The 24823-nt window shown below is 42.9% G+C and overlaps 1 protein-coding gene across 1 annotated transcript in view; it reads right to left on the bottom strand.

Moving 5' to 3' along the window:
* LOC138666243 (uncharacterized) overlaps positions 1-20285 on the bottom strand; it is a 48968-nt gene extending 28683 nt beyond the window's left edge. Inside the window, exon 1 of the mRNA XM_069754477.1 lies at positions 18524-20285. Coding sequence (XP_069610578.1) covers positions 18524-18801 — 278 coding nt within the window. The 5' untranslated portion in view covers positions 18802-20285. The remainder of the gene's footprint in view (positions 1-18523) is intronic.
* Between the last annotated feature and the right edge of the window lie 4538 nt (positions 20286-24823).

Here is a 24823-nt window from a genome sequence, read left to right as displayed (position 1 = left end):
GTGTTTGGAGGTTCTGAGGGTGAGGGGCGCTAGTTGGTCCAGGGTGCTTCTAAGAGTGTCATTGAAGTGATGTACAGCCTGATCAGGACAGGAAAAAGAGGAGATTGGGGACAATGATGAGTGTAGGGAGTCTGAAAGTGTGTGAGGATTGATAGCATGTAGATTTCTGAATGTGTGGTAGGTAGGAGTGTGCTGGGGTGGGCGAGGAATTGTGAGCTTGAAGGAGAGAATGTTGTGGTCAGAGAAGGGAAGTGGTGAGTTATCTAGGTAGGAGATTGAATAGAGCCAGACAAAGACCAGGTCAAGGGTGTTACCGTCTATGTGTGTTTTAGAGGTTGAGAGCTGTGAGAGGCCTAGGGAAGTGGCTAGTGATAGAAGCTGGGATGCAGATGTGGAAGTGGGGCTGTTAATGGGGATGTTGAAGTCTCCCAGGATAAGGGTTGGTAGTTCTGAGGACATGAAGTTTGGCAGCCAGGCAGAGAAATGGTCCAGGAAGTGGGTGGGTGAGCCTGGGGGCCGGTATATGACTGCTACTCTGAGGGAGAGGGGATGAAAGAGCCTGATGGTGTGGACCTCAAAAGAAGGGAATGAGAGTGATGGAGCTGGGGGGATGACCTGGAAAGTGCATTGTGGGGACATGAGTATGCCGACTCCACCACCATGTCTGTTTGTGGGTCTCGGGGAATGTAAGAATTGTAAGCCACCATGGGAAATGGCAGAAGGAGAGAAAGTGTCGGAATCATGAATCCAGGTTTCAGTGAGGGCCAACAGATTAAGAGAGTTTTCCAGAAAGTAATTGTGTAGGAAGGGAAGCTTGTTACATACAGACCGTGGATTCCAAAGGGCACAATTAAAAGAAGGAAATGAAGGAGTGCAAATAATATTAGTAAGATTAGTAATGTTTTGATGTGAGGTAGGGTAGGGGTTGAGGTTGGGGGATGGTGGACCAGGGTTGGGGGAGATGTCCCCTGAAATCAGTAGGAGTAGGAAGATAAAGTGCAAGTAGTTTTTGGAATTGTAGGAAGTTTTTTTATGCAGTGTGTTTGGGCAAGATGGGCTGAGGTTTTTCAGGAAGGTGAGAAGTGCATGGGAGCTGTACATGGGAGAGGGAAGGAGAGAGGAGCTGATGTATATGAGTCGTGATGGAGGGGGGACTGGGCGGTGAATGTGGATTGCAAGGGAACATAGGAGGATAGGAATAAAGCACATGGATAGAAGGGAGAGTAGAGTGTGGGTTACCTGACTCCTGCCCTGACTAACTGCCATGGAATAACTGCTGTATCGTGACGCTTATCTTTGTGATGCTTTGCTTCGGGATGCTCATGTGCACCCCCACATGCATGCACCCCTAAGGATGTTTAAATTTATAGTCCAGGATGCTGGGTCAGAAGAGGTGCATTGTGGGAAATGGTTGGGGATATTTTGGCAGCTGAGGCCAGCACACTAGGGGGTGGTTAGATGATCAAAGACATTGTGGCTAGTAACATATATATGCTATAACACCTTCCACCAGATAATATCTAGAGTGACCACAGTCATGGACATACATCAAACAGTGAGTAAAACGTACAATGCAACAAATGAATTATATGTTATGTAAATAAAAGCTTATAGCCTGACGTTAAATTCATCCATTGGTTGTATAAATTATTCTTTTGAAAGCTGAAACCCTCCAAAATGTGGTTTAGGTTAAGAAAGTAAATTGGCATCAATGCAGAAATATTGATCAGTTAATGGACACAGACTCAGATTTTGGCAAGACAAAAGTTTTGTCGCCTGGTCATATAATGCACCCAATCCTAGTTTACATCCTCACCTGTGCTCTGTAAATGATCGGTTAATTACCAGCATCCCAGACCTTCACTTGATCTGCAACTTGAGCTCTGACAACATGGAAAAAAATCAACCCTGCGACCAAAGCCTGGTTTATCAAGAGGCTGAAGACCAGATCCACTGCAGAGGTGGCTGGCACATTTAATGTGTCTTAGCGTCCAGTACAAAGAATTAAAAAAAGATTTGAAGAAACTGGAGATATGTTTGACAAGCCCAGGTCCGGCAGACTCCGCAAGACAACTGCTCAGGGGGAACGTTTGTTGGTTAGAAAATCCAAAACAAGCCCCTCATCCACTGCAGCAGAGCTCCAACAGGCCTGGTCACCTCAAGTCCCTGTGTCAACTAGAACAGTTTGTAGGATTCTGTCTCGAAATGGCCTCCATGGTCTAATCAGTACCCAGAAGCCAGCACTAAACAAAAGGCACATAAAAAAGTGTGGCATTTGCAAAGTCCCACAGCCTGCTAAACGGAAAAGTGGCACAAGGTGGATTTCTCTGATGAATCTTCAGTAGAATTACACCACAGCCACCGCAAATACTGCAGGAGTCCTACTGGAACCCGTATGGATCCAAAATACACCCAGAAAACAGTTAAACTTGGTGGTGGAAAGATCATGGTCTGGGGTTACATTCAGCATGGGTGTGTGCGAAACATTTGCAAGGTGGAAGGCAATATCAATAGCCTAAAATATCAAGAAGTATTAGCTACCTCTTATATTCCAAATCATAAAAGGGGTCAAACTCTGCAGCAGGATGGTGCTCCATCTCATACATCCATCTCCACAACAAAGTTCCTCCAAGCAAAAGCGATCAAGGTGCTCAAGGACTGGTCAGCCCAGTCACCAGACATGAACATCATTGAGAATGTTTGGGGTAGGATGAAAGAGGAAGCTTGGAAGACAAAACCAAATAATCTAGATGAACTCTGGGAGGCATGTAAGACTGCATTCTTTGCTATTCCTGATGAATCCATTAATAAATTGTATGAATCATTGTTGAACCGCATGGATACAGTCCTTCAAGCTCATGGAAGTCACACAAAATATTAAATATGACTCTAATACCACAATTTCATTCACCAATGTTATGCAACATATATTTGTATTTTAAGTTAATTATTTGTTTGAATATCACATTACTTTCTGTGGGCGACAAAACTTTTGTCTTGCCAAAATCTGACCATTCTGTGTCCATTAACTGATCAATATTTCTGCATTAATGCCAATTTATTTTCTTAACCTAAACCACATTTCGGAAGGTTTCAGCTTTCAAAAGAATAATTTATACAACCAATGGATGAATTTAACGTCAGGTTATAAGCTTTTATTTACATAACATGGATAAGCGACATAACTTCTGTCAGGGAGCGTAGGAAATAATGAAGACGACGTACATGAAATAGAATAATCCCTTGATTTCCCTGCGTCTGCTCTCACTTTATATCCAGATTGTTCTAATGAGCTGGAGGACATCCTGCGTGCCTGCTCAGGTGCTTCCTCTCGTACCACCACTGCTTCCCTGGAGTTCTGGAAATGAGAAAACTAGTGAAGGGTCGGGGGCGGTGGACGAGCTTTCTGTTCTTGCCAAAAGTTTTAATGGGTTTAAGGCTTTGCTTGACGGGGATGCTGATCTGCACACAGAATCCATTAGGAAGTAAATTGTTTTATAGGTGATAACTGACATCCCAGTGAACAGTATTGACTTCTCTGCTGCTTGTGTAGTTGTCAGTGGCCTTAGAGACTTCACAGTTAAGTTGACGGAAGGACACGTACTGTATTTCCTTCACTTGTCACTTAATTTGTAAAAATATATAGCATTATAAGAAAAAAAAATCAGTTTTTGTCTAAAGAAGTCTGGAAAACCTCTTCAGCTTTGGTCTTCAAATCTTCATTCATATCCACATACAATCTGATTTTTTGGGGGTTGTTGTTGGACTTCTTGATCTTACGATAATTTGTGTTCGATCTGCTCTTGTTTTTCTTGCATTTACTAAAACAAATGGACATTTCAGACACTGGAGAAAAAGAGGAATGAAGAAATAGGGCTCTCTAAGTATGACACATTGTGAGGAAAGAATAATGTTGAATGCTGTCACCTTGTGGTGCTAAGCAAATCATGGGTATGACCAGAGGTGTAACTGTAATTGGTGCAGGGGATGCAATCATGCCCAGGCCCTGGAGAGTAGGGGGTCCAAAAGGTCCCTTTGGCTTATATAAAAGGACCATTACTATGGAAGATTTGTGATAATTGGGGGCCTTGTTGGAGCTTATGCATCAGGGCCCATGAGCTTCAAGTTACACCACTGGGTATAACTCTATGTAATGCATTGGGTGGTACAGAACTGGAAGCTTGAAGCCTTGATGGAACATATCCTCCAGTTGTGGTAATCTGTCAGCCAATGTGTATTACGAAAAATAATTGGACATTCACAGGCGATGCTCCATTAGGAATAGAGATACATAAAGAAAGGGAAAATGCCAATGATTGGATGTAATCTGCTGTATAAAAGTTTATTGACATTAAAACATATGCTAAAAATGTTTCTGCTCTGGATTGGGGCCTCAGGATCCTTCGTCAAGTGACCAATGCATATTCCTGTTTGATCCACAACAGTGCTTATAGGTAAACTATGAGAATCAATGGTAATCAGCTCACCTTCCAGGGAGGACAGTTCAGTGGGAAAACCACTTGTATTTACATAGGAACCCTGGTAGACCTTGTTTGGTCAGTGTGTGGTGAACAGAGTGTAGGAACACACACAGGTCAAAAATGGAGGAAGGGCCCATGAGGAATGAGCTCCAGAACCAATTAGAAAACATAAACATAACTTTTTTAATATGCAATAGAAAACATGGTGAACAAAAAAGCAAAAAAGATTAAAGATCCTTAAGCTTATAATTTTCAGGTTAGCAACACATTCATAGTCGGCTGTCAGTCAATGTCGGGACATGGCTACAGCCGCTGATGTTCTGAGCCACACCACTCGTGCCTTTATGACTGAAAGGCGGAGGCTGCCGGGGGGGAACACAGTTCATTTCCTCCCATTATCTGGACTTCCAGTGCATTGGCTTCACAGCATTATTAACCTGCAGATTGACAGCATTTGGGGACATGACCGGTTCCCTTTAAGGAAGGTTTCCATCTTTGCATCATGTGGTCCTAACTGTAGTAGACCCCAGACGGTATTTTGTTTCTTTTCTCAGTACTACTACTTCAGACAAAGAGCCAGGAGATGGAATGAAGTAGCGCTAGTAGAGGAAAGATTACAATATGTACGTTGTATGTCCCACCAAATCCTTTTTAATTACCCCAACGTGGCTCTTAGCTGTGGGGTCAGCCATGGGGTCTGTCACGGACTATGGATAAAAAACATACTGTATTCCTTGGCAGCAGTAAAACTGTGTGAGACGGACTCTCCCCTACAGCTGAAAGTGGTAAAACTATTAGTGTCTACAAAAGGGGAGTCTGTGGGTAGCAAAGAGGAGACGTGAACCTTTGTTATCCAAGAGTGTGGGAAAGTCTCAAGTAGATGTCTGCTGGATCGTACTATCAGATGAATGTAAAGTTTTTGCATTAAAGGAAATTTATAACTGAGAAATCGTGATTTTTAGAGGGAGTTTTTATGTATCTTGTCGCCCATGACCAATTACGGTAGTTGAAATCCCTCGTTTCCATCAAATTCCTTTTTTTAAACTCAGTTTGTCAACTTTCTACATGCACTACACACGAGCTTATAGGGGTTGTCCAGGATTGGCTCGAAAGTCTGCAGTCGCTCTATGTGAAACCACTCAGTCCGAGGAACAAAAATGGACGTGTTCACAGCTCCATAGAATATCATGAATACGAGTGCGATCCATGAAAACCACGGATAGCAGTCATCTGACATAATGAGTCATGTGCACGAGCCCTTACAGTCTCCTTTCTGTCGTTCGTGTGGTCCACTTTTTTCACAGACCCATAGACTTGCATTGACGATTTTGATTAGACCCTCGGATCAAAATCGAAAATATCTTCGCAGATTTTCGAGGACCACTAGGTCTGCAAAAAATCACGATGACAAAAAACTGACTGGCAGTTCCCAGCTAATGGGAACAGGTGCAAACCAGGAGCAGCTACCTCCATATACAATAAACAAAAAAGTTGCACTCTGTAGTGCTAAAGCATGTGTATGTGAAATATATGAAATATGAATAGCAATACTGCTTCTGAATACAAGGAAAAAATGAAACACTTAGCACATAATTTGGCCAATTCATGCATGCCCATCAACCAACGACAAGGTGGTATCAAATCTGCTGGGTCCTACGTGTCTAGTGTGAATACCTCTCTAAGACTGAAGTCTGAATTCCTGGTTAGATGTGAATACCTCTCTTCCAAGTCTGATTTTATGGATAGGTAGGACCCTGTTGCAATTAAAATAAACCACATGCTGAAGGGCGGAGTGCTCGTCCAGAAAGCTAATATACAAGTACAAAAAAACTGACTGGCACTTCCAAGCTAATGTGAACAGGTGCAAACTAGGAACAGCTACCTCCATATACAATAAACAAAAAAAAAAGTTGCACTCAGAAGTACTAAAGCATGTCAACATGAAATATATGAAATATGTATAGCAATACTACTTCTGGATACTAGGAAAAAATTAGCCACCCAGAGAGGTATTCACACTAGACACGTTAGGACCCATCAATTTTGAGACCACCTTGTCGTTGGTTGATGGGCATGCATGAATTGGCAAAATTATGTGCTAAGCGTCAAATTTTTTCCTAGTATCTAGAAACAGTATTGTTATTCATATTTCATATATTTCACATTGACATGCCTAGGCTTTACAGAGTGGAACTTTTTTTTATTTATTGCAAAAAATCACGGACATGTGAATGGCCCCATAGACAATCACAGGTAGGAGTGCTATCTGTGAAAGTCATGGATAGCACTTGTACATAAAAATCTAACGTTTGAATGAGGCAGCCTACAGTATTTTCCGGCGTATGAGATGACTTTTTAACCCCTGAAAATCATCTCAAAAGTCAGGGGTCGTCTTATACGCCGGGTACTGCGTGTGCAGGGAGCGGTCCTGGATGGTTCCCAGGGTCTGGAGGAGAGGAGACTCTTCTTCAGGCCCTGGGATCCATATTCATGTTAAAAAAAGAATAAAACTAAAAAATATGGGATATACTTACCTTCCGACATCCCCGGCTCTCAGGGGCGCAAGCAGCGGCCTCTGTTCCTAAGGATGCATTGAGCAAAGGACCTTAGATGACGTCACGGTCACGCGACCGCGACGTCATCTAAGGTCCTTCGCTCAATGCATCCTTAGGAACGGATATATACGGTATAGGATTTCCTTAGTATTGCACAGGAGATGGAATTTATGCTTGAGCAGGTGATGAAATTATCACGTGTGCAATGCTAAGGATATCCTGAAAACTTGACCCGTTGGTGGGTCTTGAGGATCACTGTTCAGGAACCTTTCTGCATATTACGACAGAAAAAAACGGACCGTATTTCCCTACACTCATCAGTGTGACGCCGGCCTTACGTTGGACATTACAGACACTTTGTTTTGAACTCTCTTGTGGTCACTGCCTATCTGTCGCACCGCACCAACCCCGCTGCACTACACCATACATCACGTGGTCTTGCAGGATATTTTTTTTTTCTACGTTAAAAAGGACTCAGCCTCTAGCAAAGTTAGATGTGATGTTTGTTTAGGTAGAGTGAGTGTTTCATAATTTAATGTAGATTTTTACCGTTATCTAAGATATCCAAACCTAAAATTTTGTAGAGATCTTTGTGCAAGGGAATATGTAATTAGGACACCTAAGACATCCAGATAACGTGTCAGTAATATGGTTACGTGCATCAGGCTTTAAGAGGATTACTTTTGCTAACAATTTGGATATTACTACGTGGGGGTCCAGGCCTGTGCCAGGATATTTCTACTAATTAAATCTAGTCTCGCTTTAGCAATCAGAATGAGGGCCTCGAGGGTCAGCACCCGCATTTATAACTGTGTGTTGCCTGAAGGACTCTACAAATCTGCTCTTTGAAGGCAAAAACTGATATTCTAATGTTATGGCTCAAAAGTCATACTTTTTACTTGCTTATATTCATATCTGAAGCCATCTATTATACCCACACTTAGGGTCCATTTACACTGGATGATAATACGGAATGTACTGTGGGGGACATCATACTGTGTGGCTGGGAATGTATTCTGGGGGCACCATGTGGTGTGGCAGGGTATGTACTGTGAGGGACATTATACAGGGTAATGGGGAATGTACTCTGGGGGCACCATATGGTGTGGCGGGGTATGTACTGTGAGGGACATCATACAGGGTGACGAGGAATGTACTCTGGGGGCACCATATGGTGTGGCGGGGTATGTACTGTGAGGGACATCATACAGGGTGACGAGGAAGGTACTCTGGGGGCACCATATGGTGTGGCGGGGTATGTACTGTGAGGGACATCATACAGGGTGACGAGGAAGGTACTCTGGGGGCACCATATGGTGTGGTGGGGTATGTACTGTGAGGGACATTATACAGGGTAATGGGGAATGTAGTTTGAGGGAAATCATACTGTCTGGCGGAATGGACTGTGCAGACATCATACATGCGACTGTAACCTCTGCATCCACTATAGTTATGCCCCTGATGTAGGGAAAGAGTAGAAAAGCGAATGTATTTCACTAGGAGACCAAGGAAAGGACGTTATTCCTGTATTGAGATATTACCTCTTAAATTATTAATATTGTGACATTATAGTGTCAATTATTGCTGTGTTACGTCCTTGAGTATATTACCTTTGGACTTTAGTATCAGTGCATGTTCCCTAAGGGTTGAATGTCTTATTTCTGCACTGTGACATCACTGTGTGCACTATCACCATTCTGTGACATCACCATGTGATTCAATCCTATATAATAAAATCAATATGTGCATTATGATTGCTCAGTGCATTGGACATTACTGGATGTTATCCTTGTGCACGACATCACTGCATTAGTTATCCTTGTAGTGTGGCATCACTGTATGCATGTGGAGCGCCCCCAAGGGCTAGGGGTTACTCGATCCGGGCCCTTCTGTTCTCAGTGGGGATGTCACGGTGGCTGACCCGGTCCGTAGCCCTAGGGGAACGTCCGTTGATAAATGAGGGGGGGCAGGTCTTTAAAGGGATAATGTTCGTGACGCCACCCGTGGTATTCGGTCAGGGTGACTGACACTGCTTAAGGGTCCGCTGGGGTGATGTTATGGCAGCTAGATGGTATACCTTCCCACAGGCGAAGTATGTCCTCAGGTCTTCCCAGTGTGTAGATGGTGGATGTTGTAAGGCGCAGTGAATAACGAGGACACAAGGTTGCAGTCTCTTTACCTTTACTGAAGGCTTCAGCATCCACAGTCCAGGGTAGGGACCACAGGGCAGGCAGAGTCTGGCAAGTCTGAAGGCAAATCCAGAGTTCCCTTATCCAGGTGGAATTCAATAGCCTTCCTCTAGCGCCTGGGCATTGTAGTCCCTCCCTGCTGAGCAACTCGGTATGGTCCTCACAACTATTGTAGATGTTAAGTCTCTTCTCTCTGTCCCCCTGACGGATAGGACAAACCCGTATGACTGGTGGCCTGAGGCTTTTTATAGGGACCCTAGAGACGCCCCGGTCCTCACAAGTTGCCACCCTGCCTCCTGGGTATATGGTTTGGCAGCCAACGTGGAATCAACTGTCCTGCCAGTCTCTGAAGTAACGGCATAGAGATCCTTACTCCCTCGGTGTTCTGGCTACCGGTACTGTGCTTCAGAAGGAGGCAGCCTGCTTCTAGCTGGTCTCCCGCTGATATTCCTCTCCTGTTGCTATGAATTCGTTGCTCACTCACTGCAACACAATTCCTTTCAATGTCTCCTTCTTGGGATGCTGCCGCATGGGATGCAGGCGCAGCTCCGTGTACCCTCGCCTTCCGCAGGCCGCAGTCTGGAGCTGGCTGGAACCCACTCCAACCAGCCTCTGCCAAATCGGTCGGGACTCGCTGACTCTCTCCGACTCCCTCCAGTCAGCTTCTGTCTAACTTCCTAATCAACCCAATAGTTTTACCTAAGTGTGACGAGCGCCCTAATAGATAAAAGCATGGCTCCCCCTGGCGGACTGGAGTGTGAAGTGTGTTTTGTGGCTGTGATATCTGGACAGAAGATCTCCTTCATTGCCTTCAGACGTAACATCACTCCCACTGATGGAAGAACAACATTACTGCAATGACCAGGACTCTGGGGCGCTGCACATGATTCCTGAGCTGTACCAGTGCTGACTGAGTTTTGCATGCACTGCCTGCACATTTTCTCATTACTAAATTCATTATTTCTGAGTTTTGATACCACTTTCTGCATAAGGCTTGTACTGTCCATGATATTAGTACTCTGACATCACGGAGGCATTATTCTTGCACTGTGACATCACTATATTCATGATTCTTGATCTGTACTAATGTTGAGTGTATTATGCATGTATTCTGTGTGCGTTATCTCTAACCTGTGATATCATTATGTGCATTATTTCTAAATCGTGACATCAATTTGTTCATTATGCTTGCACTGTCCATTATATTAATACTGTACATCCCTGTATTAATAATCCTTGCACTGTGGCATCACTTATACCTCTGTACTATGACATCACTGTGTGCTTATAATTCTGTACGGTGACATCACTGTGTGCTTATAACTCTGTACTGTGACATCACTGTGTGCCTATGTCTCTACTATGACATCACTGTGTGCTTATAATTCTGTACGGTGACATCACTGTGTGCTTATAACTCTGTACTGTGACATCACTGTGTGCTTATGTCTCTACTATGACATCACTGTGCTTACAGTATAACTGTACTGTGACATCACTGTGTGCTTATATCTCTACTATGATATCACTATGTGCTTATAACTCTGTACTGTGACATCACTGTGTGCTTATATCTCTGCTATGACATCACTGTGTGCTTATAACTCTGTACTATGACATCACTGTGTGCTTATATCTCTACTATGACATCACTGTGTGCTTATAACTCTGTACTATGACATCACTGTGTGCTTATAACTCTGTACTGTGACATCACTGCTTATATCCCTACTATGACATCACTGTGTGCTTATATCTGTACTAAAACATCACTGTGTGCTTATATTTCTGTTATGACATCACTGTTTGCTTATATCTGTACTATGACATCACTGTGTGCTTATATCTCTAGTATGTCATCACTGCGTGTGTATATCTGTACTTTAACATCACTGTGTGCTTAGAAATCTGTACTAACATCACTGTGTGCTTATATCTCTTATGACATCACTGTGTGCTTATAGCTCTATTATGACATCAGTATGTGCTTATATCTCTTATGACATCACTGTGTGCTTATATCTCTATTATGACATAACTGTGTGCTTATATCTGTACTATAACATCACTGTGTACTTATATCTGTACTATAACATCACTGCGTGCTTATATCTCTTGTGATATCACTGTGTGCTTATATGTCTATTATGACATCACTGTGTGCTTATAGCTCTTATGACATCACTGTGTGCTTATATCTCTATTATGACATCACTGTGTGCTTATATCTGTACTATAACATCACTGCGTGCTTATATCTCTTGTGACATCACTGTGTGCTTATATGTCTATTATGACATCACTGTGTGCTTATAGCTCTTATGACATCACTGTGTGCTTATATCTCTATTATGACATCACTGTGTGCTTATATCTGTACTATAACATCACTGTGTGCTTATATCTATTATGACATCACTGTGTGCTTATATCTGTACTATAACATCACTGTGTGCTTATATCTCTACTAGATTGTGGCCCGATTCTAACGCATTGGGTATTCTAGAATATGCATGTCCCCGTAGTATATGGACAATGATGATTCCAGAATTCGCGGCAGACTGTGTCCGTCGCTGATTGATCGAGGCAACCTTTATGACATCATCGTCGCCATGGCAACCATTATGACATCATCGTCGCTGTGCCCGTTGCTGATTGGTCGAGGCCTGGCGGCCTCGACCAATCAGAGACGCGGGATGTCTACGTCCTTTATGACATCATCGTCGCTGTTCGCTGATTGGTCGAGGCCTAGCGGCCTCGACCAATCAGAGACGGGGGATTTCTACGTCGATACTGTGCCCGTCGCTGATTGGTCGAGGCCTGGCGGCATCGACCAATCAGGGACGTGGGATTTCCAGGACAGACAGACAGACAGACAGACGGAAAAACCCTTAGACAATTATATATATAGATTATGACATCACTGTGTGCTTATATCTCTACTATGACATCACTGCGTGTGTATATGTGTACTATAACATCACTGTGTGCTTAGAAATCTACTACAACATCACTGTGTGCTTATATCTCTTATGACATCACTGTGTGTTTATATCTCTATTATGACATAACTGTGTGCTTATATCTGTACTATAACATCACTGTGTGCTTATATCTGTACTATAACATCACTGCGTGCTTACTGTATATCTCTTATGACATCACTGTGTGCTTATATCTCTATTGTGATATCACTGTGTGCTTATATCTGTAATATAACATCATTGTGTGCTTATATCTGTACTATAACATCACTGTGTGCTTATATCTGTACTATAACATCACAGTGTGCTTATATCTGTACTATAACATCACTGTGTGCTTATATCTCTTATGACATTACTGTGTGCTTATATCTATTGTGACATCACTGTGTGCTTATATCTGTACTATAACATCACTGTGTGCTTATATCTCTACTAGCTATTGAACCCGTTCTACGCCCGGGTGGTGAGCATTTATATTGGTATATGGTCTCCATCCTGGTATGTGCTGCTCCATCCTGCGCCCCCATCCTGTCATGTGCTGCTCCCATCCTGCGCCCCCATTCTGACATGTGCTGCTCCCATCCTGCGCCCCCATTCTGACATGTGCTGCTTCCATTCTGCGCCTCCATTCTGACATGTACTGCACCCATCCTGTGTCCCCATCCTGTCATGTGCTGCTCCCATCCTGCGCCCCCATTCTGACATGTGCTGCTCCCATCCTGCGTCCCCATTCTGTCATGTGCTGCTCCCATCCTGCGCCCCCATTCTGACATGTGCTGCTCCCATCCTGCGCCCCCATTCTGACATGTGCTGCTCACATTCTGCGCCTCCATTCTGACATGTGCTGCACCCATCCTGTGTCCCCATCCTGTCATGTGCTGCTCCCATCCTGCGCCCCCATTCTGACATGTGCTGCTCCCATCCTGCGCCCCTGTTCTGTCATGTGCTGCCCTATTCTGTCATGTGCTGCTCCCATCCTGCGCCCCCGTTCTGTCATGTGCTTCTCCCATCCTGCGCCACCGTTCTTTAATTTGCTGCTCCCATCCTGCGCCACCATTCTTTAATTTGCTGCTCCCATCCATATGCCCCATACGCTGCTCCATAAAGGTTTATGGCCCCCATAAAATGCTCCATAGTATATGCCCCGTACACTGCTCCATAAAGGTTGATGGCCCCCATAAGATGCTCCATAGTATATGCCCCCGTACACTGCTCCATAAAGGTTTATGGCCCCCATAAGATGCTCCATGGTATATGCCCCGTACGCTGTTCCATAAAGGTTTATGGCCCCCATAAGATGCTCCATACTATATGCCCCGTACACTGCTCCATTATGGTTTATGGCCCCATAAGATGCTCCATTGTATATGCCCCGTATGCTGCTGCAATGTATAAAAAAAAAATACCATACTCACCTATGGTCGCTGGGCGCTGAGTGCTTGGGGGCCTGAGCAGGCGGGGACACCGGCGCACTGTGGGGGTCAGGTGCCGGTATCGCCGCCAACTCAGGCCCGCCATCACTTACTATATTCACCTGGCCCCGTTCCACCGCTGCGCCATCTTCCCGGTCCTCTGGCTGTGACTGGTCAGTCAAAGGGCGTTAAACGCGTCATCGCGCCCTCTGAACTGAAGGTTACAGGCCGAGGACCGGGAAGATGGCGGCGCGCAGCGGTGGAACGGGGCCAGGTGAATATAGCTCATACTCACCCTCCTGGCGGTCCCTGCTTCTCTGTTGGAGATCGCGGTGTGCGTTCAGTGTTTACGCATACCGCGATCTCCTGGGAGCGTCACTCTGTGGGGGCCAGACTGCGCCGGCGCTTGCGCTTGCGCAGTCTATAAAGGCTTCGGACAGAGTGACGCTCCCAGCGTTATATTATAGATTATGACAGCACTGTGTGCTTATATCTGTACTACAACATCATTGTGTGCTTATATCCCTACTATGACCCATTAAGGTGATTGTTGAGGATGAACAGACTTACCCTTCAGTAAGAATGTATTGAATTCACCCTGTACTTACATTTTTACAGATATCTCATATAATACAAGCCAACCATGTATTAAGGCTAAGCAATCTTTTGTATATCGCATATTGTTTTCTTTAGACAGTTGGGCCCTTTTTGGTATATAATACCAACTTTGTGCATATAACAATAGACAATTGACTAGTCACTCCCAAATAGCTCCTCCTGTTGATTTAATGCCATCGTCCTTGAGATATTTTCAGAGCAATATACGGTTTACGCAGTGCTGGTCTGTCATCAAGCCCGGATTATACAAGAAGTAATGCCGCTTATCAGTCTCAATATCTCAGGCATGGGGTGAACTTGTGGTAATATCAATACTTGGGTTTTATGACTGTGGGATTTAATATGTCTGTGGGTTTATACAAATCAGTAACAACAAGTTCGGGTCACATCTTTGTGTATTGTGCGCACTATTAGGAAAGTATTTTATAAGCTGTGGCTGTGATGGGTGTTATAGTAGAGCTGCCAATATAAACAGACAGTCCGGGGCTCGAAGAGAGATTGTATACAGATAAAATAAACTGCGGCCAAGATGGATATCTTTACTTGGGTTTTACTATACTATGTTAGCAAGAAGAGGAGAATGGAAAATATAGGGGATTTATCATATTCAAGTTCATATTTATCATAGCCGTAGATACAGGGGGTACAAAGGTAGCAGTCGCACCCACGCCCTAGTATCTCTGGTGCCCAAACACCCCACTACCTTATAAGAAGACCAGAATTATGATTGGCATATGGTAGCCTGGTACAGATTTTGCATTGCGGAGTACTAGCTTCTTTGGGGAGAAATGCTGCTATCCTCATCTTAGCTGCCATGATGCTGGACCAGAGTCTTCTATCAAAAGCCTGACTATGGTATTGTGTTAGTAATTAGCTTGGGTTATTTTCAACATCATCGGACCCCCAAAACTACTTATGTTAACTTCACTTGTAAAATGCTGTAACTTAAACCTATGAGTAACCAGATTGGAGGTAATTCCCCTTTAAGTTATCAAATGACTATTCTGATCCTTTAATTTTCAGTTGTCTCTGAGCTAGTGCATAGTGACTAGCTGCTTTGATGTCTCCCATAAACACTACACACAGAAATTAGGCACTCCTGTTCTCCTGTCTCTAGGTAGCACACGTTCAGAAGCAGCGGCATAGAGGTAATCATTCAGCAGTACTGAGCGGTGTAGCTATGAATCCACCACTTAGGCGAAACAAATACTTGAAAGCAGAGGCACTATCTGTGTGTCTTTCTGCTTCACACTCTGTGTCCCTTTCCTCCTCCCCTGTCCATAGACTTTAATAGGCAGCTGTAATCTGACCCTTTATTGAGCTACAATTACAGTGGGGAAAAAATATTTAGTCAGCCATCAATTGCGCAAGTTCTTCCACTTAAAAAAGATGATAGAGGCCTGTAATTGACATCATAGGTAGACCACAACTATGAGAGTCAAAATGAGAAAACAAATCCAGAAAATCACCTTGTCTGTATTTGGACACCTAAAAACATGCAAGATTTCTGGCTCTCACAGACCTGTAACTTCTTCTTTAAGAGGCTCCTCTGACCTCCACTCATTACCTGTAGTAATGGCACCTGTTTGTTATCGGTATAAAAGACACCTGTCCACAACCTCAGTCACACTCCAAACTCCCCTATGTTGAAGACCAAAGAGCTGTCGAAGGACACCAGAAACAAAATTGTAGCCTTGCACAAGGCTGGGAAGACTGAATCTGCAATAGGCAAGCAGCTTGGTGTGCTGAAATGTACCGTGGGAGCAATAATAAGAAAATGGAAGACATACAAGACCACTGATAATCTCCTTCGATCTGGGGCTCCACGCAAGATCTCACCCCGTGGGGTCAAAATGATCACAAGAAAGGTGAGCAAAAATCCCAGAACGGGGGGACCTAGTGAATGACCTGCATAGAGCTGGGACCAACGTAACAAAGGCTACCATCGGTAACACATTAGGCTGCCAGGGACTCAGATTCTACAGTGCCAGACATGTCCCCCTGCTTAAGCTAGTACATATCCGGGCCTATCTGAAGTTTGCTAGAGAACATTTGGATTATCCAGAAGAGTATTGGGAGAATGTCATATGGTCTGATCAAACCAAAGTAGAACTGTTTGGTAGAAACAAAACTCGTCGTGTTTGGAGGAGACAGAATGCTGAGTTGCATCCAAATAACACCATACCTACTGTGAAGCATGGGGGTGGCAACATCATGCTTTGGTTCTGTTTCTCTGCAAAGGGACCAAGACGACTGATCCATGTACATTAAAGGGAACCTGTCACCCCGAAAATCGCGGGTGAGGTAAGCCCACCGGCATCAGGGGCTTATCTACAGCATTCTGTAATGCTGTAGATAAGCCCCCGATGTTCCCTGAAAGAGGAGAAAAAGACGTTAGATTATACTTACCCAGGGGCGGCCCCGCTGCTGGTCAGGTCGGATGGGCATCTCTGGTCCGCTGCGGCGCCTCCCATCTTCTTTCCATGACATCCTCTTCTGATCTTCAGCCACGGCTCCGGTGCAGGCGTACTTTGTCTGCCCTGTTGAGGGCAGAGCAAAGTACTGCAGTGCGCAGGCGCCGGGCCTCTCTGACCTTTCCGGCGCCTGCACACTGCAGTACTTTGTTGTGCCCTCAACAGGGCAGACAAAGTACGCCTGCGCCGGAGCCGTGGCTGAAGATCAGAAGAGGACGTCATGGAAAGAAGATGAGAGGCGCTGCAGCGGACCAGAGACGCCCATCCGACCTGACCAGCAGCGGGACCGCCCCTGTGTAAGTATAATCTAACGTCTTTTTCTCCTCTTTCAGGTAACATTGGGGGCTTATCTACAGTATTACAGAATGCTGTAGATAAGCCCCTGATGTCGGTGGGCTTACCTCACCCACGATTTTCGGGGTGACAGGTTCCCTTTAAAGAATGAATGGGGCCATGTATCGTGAGATTTTCAATGCAAACCTCCTTCCATCAGCAAGGGCATTGAAGATGAAATGTGATGGGTGTTCCAGCATGATAATGACTCTAAGCACACCGCCAGGGCAACAAAGGAGTGGCTTCATAAGAAGCATATGAAGGTCCTGGAGTGGCCTAGCCAGTCTCCAGATCTCAACCCCATAGAAAACGTTTGGAGGAAGTTGAAAGTCCGTGCTGCCCAGCGACAGGCTCAAAACATCACTGCTCTAGAGGAGATCTGCATGGAGAAATGGGCCAACAAACCTCTAACAGTGTGTGCCAACCTTGTGAAGACTCACAGAAAACGTTTGACCTCTGTCATTGCCAACAAAAGATATATAACAATATATTGAGATGACCTTTTGTTAATGACCAAATACTTATTTTCCATCATAATTTGCAAAATAAATCTTACCAAATCAGACAAGGTGATTTTCTGGATATGTTTTCTCATTTTGACTCTCATAGTTGTGGTCTACCTATGATGTCAATTACAGGCCTCCCTCATCTCTTTAAGTGGGAGAACTTGCACAATTGGTGGCTGACTAAATACTTTTTTTTCCCCACTGTATGTCTTGCTTCAACCAAGACAATATTTTAGCAGTTTGGCAGAGCGATTGAGGAGTTCAGGAGGCAGGTGGAGAAGTTTGCTAAAAAAAAGGATGAGAACTAAGCAGATTTTTCGAAAAAATATATTTAGCAAATGTTATTATATTTGCTTGTACTACTGATTTATGCAAAGCTTGTTGAAGCAACGGTGACCACATTAAAAGGGGCTGCCCACTTTGAACAATTTTTTGACAAAAATCTGATCACAAAGTTTTTCCCATTTTGGGACCCCTAGTGATAAGCTTTCATGTGCAGCAAAACTTTGAAGTAAATTATACAGTCCCCATACACATCAATGGGTTATTATGTGTATAATACAGGACAGGACCTCCAGGAGAAGAGATGATCTATGTAAATGCTTTACACTAGGACCAAGACATGCAGATCCTGAACGAACAGAGGACCCTCTTCCATTAACTCTGAATTCCCTAAAGGGGAAAATAATGAAAATACATTTTCTAAAGTAGATACCCCCCTTTAATGTGTATAGAAGAAACAAGTTCATTTAAATACAATTATAAGTGATGCATGCAATAAATCAGAAGATCATGAGCACCCATGTATACCCACATAGACAAAATGTAGTGCTGCGTACCTCTCTCCTAGTACATTTTACTAACATATGGCAAGGCATACACAAAACCTCTCATCTCCTCCTAATTTGCAGACTGAAATCAATAGACTACTTATCTCCTAGTAGTTATTAGGGTGTTTTTTTTCTTACCTTACATTTGGACGTCCTTTCTGATTTGACTTTCTCCTTTTATTTATTCTTTTCAGTATGACTTTTTCCTTATTCCCACCACGATTTGGAAGAGTCGTTTGATTATTGATCCATTGGATTGTAGAACTCGTCCCCTCACGAAGTGATACATTGGTTTGAGAAATCAATAGATCATTTTCGATTGTAACACCTGAGTCCCTTTTAGCCAGTTGTGCCAGGGACCAGAGGCATGAATTTCCAGCCAAACATAGGAGAAAGGTCATAGTGACAGAAGTCATGGTGCGATTTCATACAGAGAGAGGTTTAGATTTGAGATGAAGAAGATGATAGCTAAGGAGAACTTACAGAGTTAGCTTGTCAAGGTTGCAGAGAAATATTGGAGTGAATAGCCAAGATACAAGAGAACGCACAGCAGCATTGATGCAAGCAAGAACAGATTTGAATTAGTTGGAGAGAATAGGCTGAGACCTGGTGGAAAAAGGAACTAGCAAGGGTTAATACTCAAGGATTAGGGCACGGAAAAGGCAGAACTTGTTGAATGCAATGTCTAGAGTTAATGCTGAAAGATGCAAAGAAGATGACAAAGGCAACTTACAGAAGAATGGAATGTGAAGAGTTAATACTCAAGTAAAGGATAGCGAAGAAAGAACTTTCAAAAGAATGGACAGTGAAGACTTAATATCGAGAGAAGGATAAATTATGGACTAAAAAAAGATTTAAAAGGCAAGAAAAAGACAAGAGTAACTAACAAAAGTTAAAATTCAGGAAAAGTAAAGAAGACATTAAGAAAATTTTCCAAAAGTAAAACTAAGAAGACAAAAAAAAACTTCTAAAATTAAGGACTACCAAGAGTTAATAGTCAAGCGTAAGAGGAAGACATAAAAGGAAGAGAATTTATGTGTACTAGCCAGAGGAAGACAGAAAGAACCTGCAGAAAAATGAACCGACAGGAGTTAATACTTGAGAGAAGAATGAAGACATGAGAGGCTGAAAATCAAAGGACAACGAAGACAAGAGGAAGTCAGAGAATGTCTAGAAGAAGGAAGACAAAAGTAGTAGAAAGATAAAGACAAGAGGAAGACAGAGATCTTCTAGAAGGATGACGACAAGAATACGAGAATGTACGAGAATGAAGATAAGAAAAAGACAGACAATGTCTAGGATGAAGTCAAGAGGAAGACAGAGAACTTGTAGCAGGAAGAAGACAAAATAAAGACAAAGAACATCTCTGAAGGCAAGAGGAAGACCAAGAACTTGAAGAATGAGGAAGGTAAGAGGAAGACAAAGAACTTTTAGAACAATGAAGACAAAAAATGTCAAGAAGGATGAAGACAATAGTACAACATAGAACTTGACAGAGGAAGACAAGAAAAAGACAGAGGACTTGTAAAAGGATAAAGACAAAAGGAAGACAGAGGAAACTTCACAAAAGATGAAGACAAGTGAGATCCTGATGAAAAATGAAGACAAGAGAAAGAACTTGCAGAACAATGAAAACTGAAAAAAAAAAACTAAGAAGATAGAAGACTTGGAGAAGTGTAATCCAATGAGAGCATGCAATAGTGTGAAATTCTTAAGACAATGAGTATTTAGAGAAGAACCCTGTAGAAGGAAAACTTATATCGATAAGCTGTATAAAGTATGAATCCTGGAATGATGGTGAGCGTTCTAACGGGGAAAATGTGTCAGTAAAAGGGGGATTTAATATACCGAAAGAAAATGTCAGATCCTAATGCCTATTCCTCTTGGTCCTCCCTCTTGCAGAGACTTAGTACAGAAATCTCTTTTATTCCTTCTCTCCTTACACTGGGGCTTTCACTTCCCGCCAATGGCTGGACGTCAGTGCCCGCATCCCCCTCCTCTGTTCTCACCCTATCAGCACCATCAAAGGGGGCTCAGGATTACAGGTGCTTAACAAGGAAGGGGACTCAAGACTGTGGCATAGAATAAGGCACCTAGCTACACTCATCAGTGAAAATATTCACTTTCACAATTAACCTATTTCTTCAACAAAGTATCATTTAATGAGTCCAAGAGAGACAGCTGAGATAAGAAAGTCAGTATATACTTTGTAATAGTCTTTGTAATGGCTGTGGGTGAACTTGCAAATGGACGAGATATTGGATACATACATTACCTCTTATGTAACTCAAGTGGATGGTATGAGATACATTGATGATATTTTCCTAAGTACCCAATCTCTATAGCATTAAATACATACGTAAGATCATATCTACTTATACATACGGCATCAAATATAATATTTATATGAGATTCTATATAACCCATCCAATACCGCATTGGATTAATTCATGATATAAGTACATGAGATTCAAAATTAGTTCACATACATGAGATTTAATGTACCCCATTGTATGGCTTCAGAAAAATATATCAGCAACGTATCCCATCTATGTGACATCAGAAATATGCATCATATACATGCATTGAATTTTGTATGCTCCATCCTTACGACATCGGATACACTGGATACACACACAAGATTTTATTCATCCTATTAATTTGCCATCTCATGCATACAGTGGATACATACATTTTTATGCATCTCATCCATAAAGCAACAGATAAATATGAAATTCTATGTATCCCATCCATATGACTTTGAATATATACAGTACATAAAATTCTATTAATACCATTCCTATGGGATTGGATACATATATTAGTTATATACATGAAATGCATCCTATACATATAGCGTCAAATATACACGTGAGATTCTATATATTGCATCCATGGAAAATCAGATACACACACATATAAGATTCTATGTATTTTAACGAGAAGGATCATCACATTTACAGTCATCTTGGGATGATTTCTGCTGTTTTTTTTGCGTTGTTTAATTCTGCTTTCTGTTGGATAAGTGCGATAAGATGCAATGTTGCTTTAAAACTGGTTTGCATATGCTGCCATAACAGTGCCATGGTGAAGATTGTACCCTGGTCCCCTGCCAGGCAGTGCCCATGCTGGGAGGGGGCTCGTTTCAGATGCCTGTTATGTGGCATGAGGACACAAAGGACATTGCTGAAATGTAAACCTCTCCATCTCTTTCAGCCACACTGCATTTACACAAAAGCACTAGAGGGACAGAATGAATGAGAAAGAGAGAAATCAGGGCACGGAAGGAGAGTCCGAGAGACAGACGGGAAGGCGGACAAAGGGAGAGGGGGGCACAGACGAGAAAGAACAGGATAGAATCAAGATGGCGAGGGATAAGACGCCAAAGTTTGTCTGGGCTTTTATGCTCTGAATATATATAATATTTGTCTCTAACTTTATTTCAGTGAATATGTGACTACACTGAAAACAGCATCAAAAAATATAAAGGAATTGCTTAAAAGGCAATTACCTAATGCATCGACGTATAATCCAGAAAATTTCCAGAGAAAATCCAAAATCACCAACAGACTATAACCCCCACTGAAGCTTGTAAAGAGGATTTATTAATCTGTAATTTTGGAAAACTCCTATTAATTCAATAGTAAAAGAGTCGTCTGAAATTAAAGTGGCTTGCAAAAGTGTATACCCCCTTGGCATTTTACCTATTTTGCTACATTATTAAATATTATTCATATATTATTTAAATATTTTTGTAATCCGATTTGTGGATGATGCATCAGCACTAAATAGTCTAAGATGGTGAAGTGAGAAAAATACAGGCATATATTAAACTAGATGGTGGCCCGATTCTAACGCATCGAATATTCTAGAATATGTATTTATGTACAGTGGGGCAAAAAAGTATTTAGTCAGTCAGCAATAGTGCAAGTTCCACCACTTAAAAAGATGAGAGGCGTCTGTAATTTACATCATAGGTAGACCTCAACTATGGGAGACAAACTGAGAAAAAAAAATCCAGAAAAATCACATTGTCTGTTTTTTTAACATTTTATTTGCATATTAGGGTGGAAAATAAGTATTTGGTCAGAAACAAAATTTCATCTCAATACCTTGTAATATATCCTTTGTTGGCAATGACAGAGGTCAAACGTTTTCTGTAAGTCTTCACAAGGTTGCCACACACTGTTGTTGGTATGTTGGCCCATTCCTCCATGCAGATCTCCTCTAGAGCAGTGATGTTTTTGGCTTTTCGCTTGGCAACACGGACTTTCAACTCCCTCCAAAGGTTTTCTATAGGGTTGAGATCTGGAGACTGGCTAGGCCACTCCAGGACCTTGAAATGCTTCTTACGAAGCCACTCCGTTGCCCTGGCGGTGTGCTTAGGATCATTGTCATGTTGAAAGACCCAGCCACGTTTCATCTTCAATGCCCTTGCTGATGGAAGGAGGTTTGCACTCAAAATCTCACGATACATGGCCCCATTCATTCTTTCATGTACCCGGATCAGTCGTCCTGGCCCCTTTGCAGAGAAACAGCCCCAAAGCATGATGTTTCCACCACCATGCTTTACAGTAGGTATGGTGTTTGATGGATGCAACTCAGTATTCTTTTTCCTCCAAACACGACAAGTTGTGTTTCTACCAAACAGTTCCAGTTTGGTTTCATCAGACCATAGGACATTCTCCCAAAACTCCTCTGGATCATCCAAATGCTCTCTAGCAAACTTCAGATGGGCCCGGACATGTACTGGCTTAAGCAGTGGGACACGTCTGGCACTGCAGGATCTGAGTCCATGGTGGCGTAGTGTGTTACTTATGGTAGGCCTTGTTACATTGGTCCCAGCTCTCTGCAGTTCATTCACTAGGTCCCCCCGCGTGGTTCTGGGATTTTTGCTCACCGTTCTTGTGATCATTCTGACCCCACGGGGTGGGATTTTGCATGGAGACCCAGATCGAGGGAGATTATCAGTGGTCTTGTATGTCTTCCATTTTCTAATTATTGCTCCCACTGTTGATTTCTTCACTCCAAGCTGGTTGGCTATTGCAGATTCAGTCTTCCCAGCCTGGTGCAGGGCTACAATTTTGTTTCTGGTGTCCTTTGACAGCTGTTTGGTCTTCACCATAGTGGAGTTTGGAGTCAGACTGTTTGAGGGTGTGCACAGGTGTCTTTTTATACTGATAACAACTTTACACAGGTGCCATTACTACAGGTAATGAGTGGAGGAAAGAGGAGACTCTTAAAGAAGAAGTTACAGGTCTGTGAGAGCCAGAAATCTTGATTGTTTGTTTCTGACCAAATACTTATTTTCCACCATAATATGCAAATAAAATGTTATAAAAACAGACAATGTGATTTTCTGGATTTTTTTTTCTCAGTTTGTCTCCCATAGTTGAGGTCTACCTATGATGTAAATTACAGACGCCTCTCATCTTTTTAAGTAGTGGAACTTGCACTATTGCTGACTGACTAAATACTTTTTTGCCCCACTGTATATAGCAGCCACATAGTATATAGCACAGGCCACGTAGTATATAGGAGCCATGTAGTATATAGCAGACAAATACTACGTGGCCTGTGCTATATACTATGTGGCTGCTATATACATACATATTATTATTATTATTTATTGTTATAGCGCCATTTATTCCATGGCGCTTTACATGTGAGGAGGGGTATACATGATAAAAACAAGTACAATAATCTTAAACAATACAAGTCATAACTGGTACAGGAGGAGTGAGGACCCTGCCCACGAGGGCTCACAATCTACAAGGGATGGGTGAGAATACAGTAGGTGAGGATAGAGCTGGTCATGCAGCGGTTTGTATTGTAGAATACCCGATGCGTTAATACAGGCCACGCAATATATAATAGTGGCCACGCAGTATATAACACAGCCACATCTATATATATAATTGTCTAAGGGTTTTTCCGTCTGTCTGTCTGTCTGTCCTGGAAATCCCGCGTCTCTGATTGGTCGAGGCCACCAGGCCTCGACCAATCAGCGACGGGCACAGTATCGACGTAGAAATCCCGCGTCTCTGATTGGTCGAGGCCGCCAGGCACAGCGACGATGATGTCATAAAGGACGTAGACATCCCACGTTTCTGATTCAGCGACGGGCACAGTATCGACGTAGATGTCATAATGGTTGCCATGGCGACGATGATGTCATAAAGGTTGCCATGGCGACGATGATGTCATAAAGGTTGCCTCAACCAATCAGCGACGGGCACAGTCTGCTGCAAATTCTGGAATCATCATTGTCCATATACTACGGGGACATGCATATTCTAGAATACCCGATGTGTTAGAATCGGGCCACAATCTAGTCTAGTACTATATGATACAGCCCACGCAGTATATAGCAGCCACGCAGTATATAACACAGGCGACGTAGTATATAACACAGCCCACGCAGTATATAACACTGGC

This window comes from Ranitomeya imitator, chromosome 2 (genome assembly GCF_032444005.1).
Source record: "Ranitomeya imitator isolate aRanImi1 chromosome 2, aRanImi1.pri, whole genome shotgun sequence".
NCBI classification, from domain to species: domain Eukaryota; kingdom Metazoa; phylum Chordata; class Amphibia; order Anura; family Dendrobatidae; genus Ranitomeya; species Ranitomeya imitator.
This window is presented reverse-complemented; position numbering and strand designations above follow the sequence as displayed.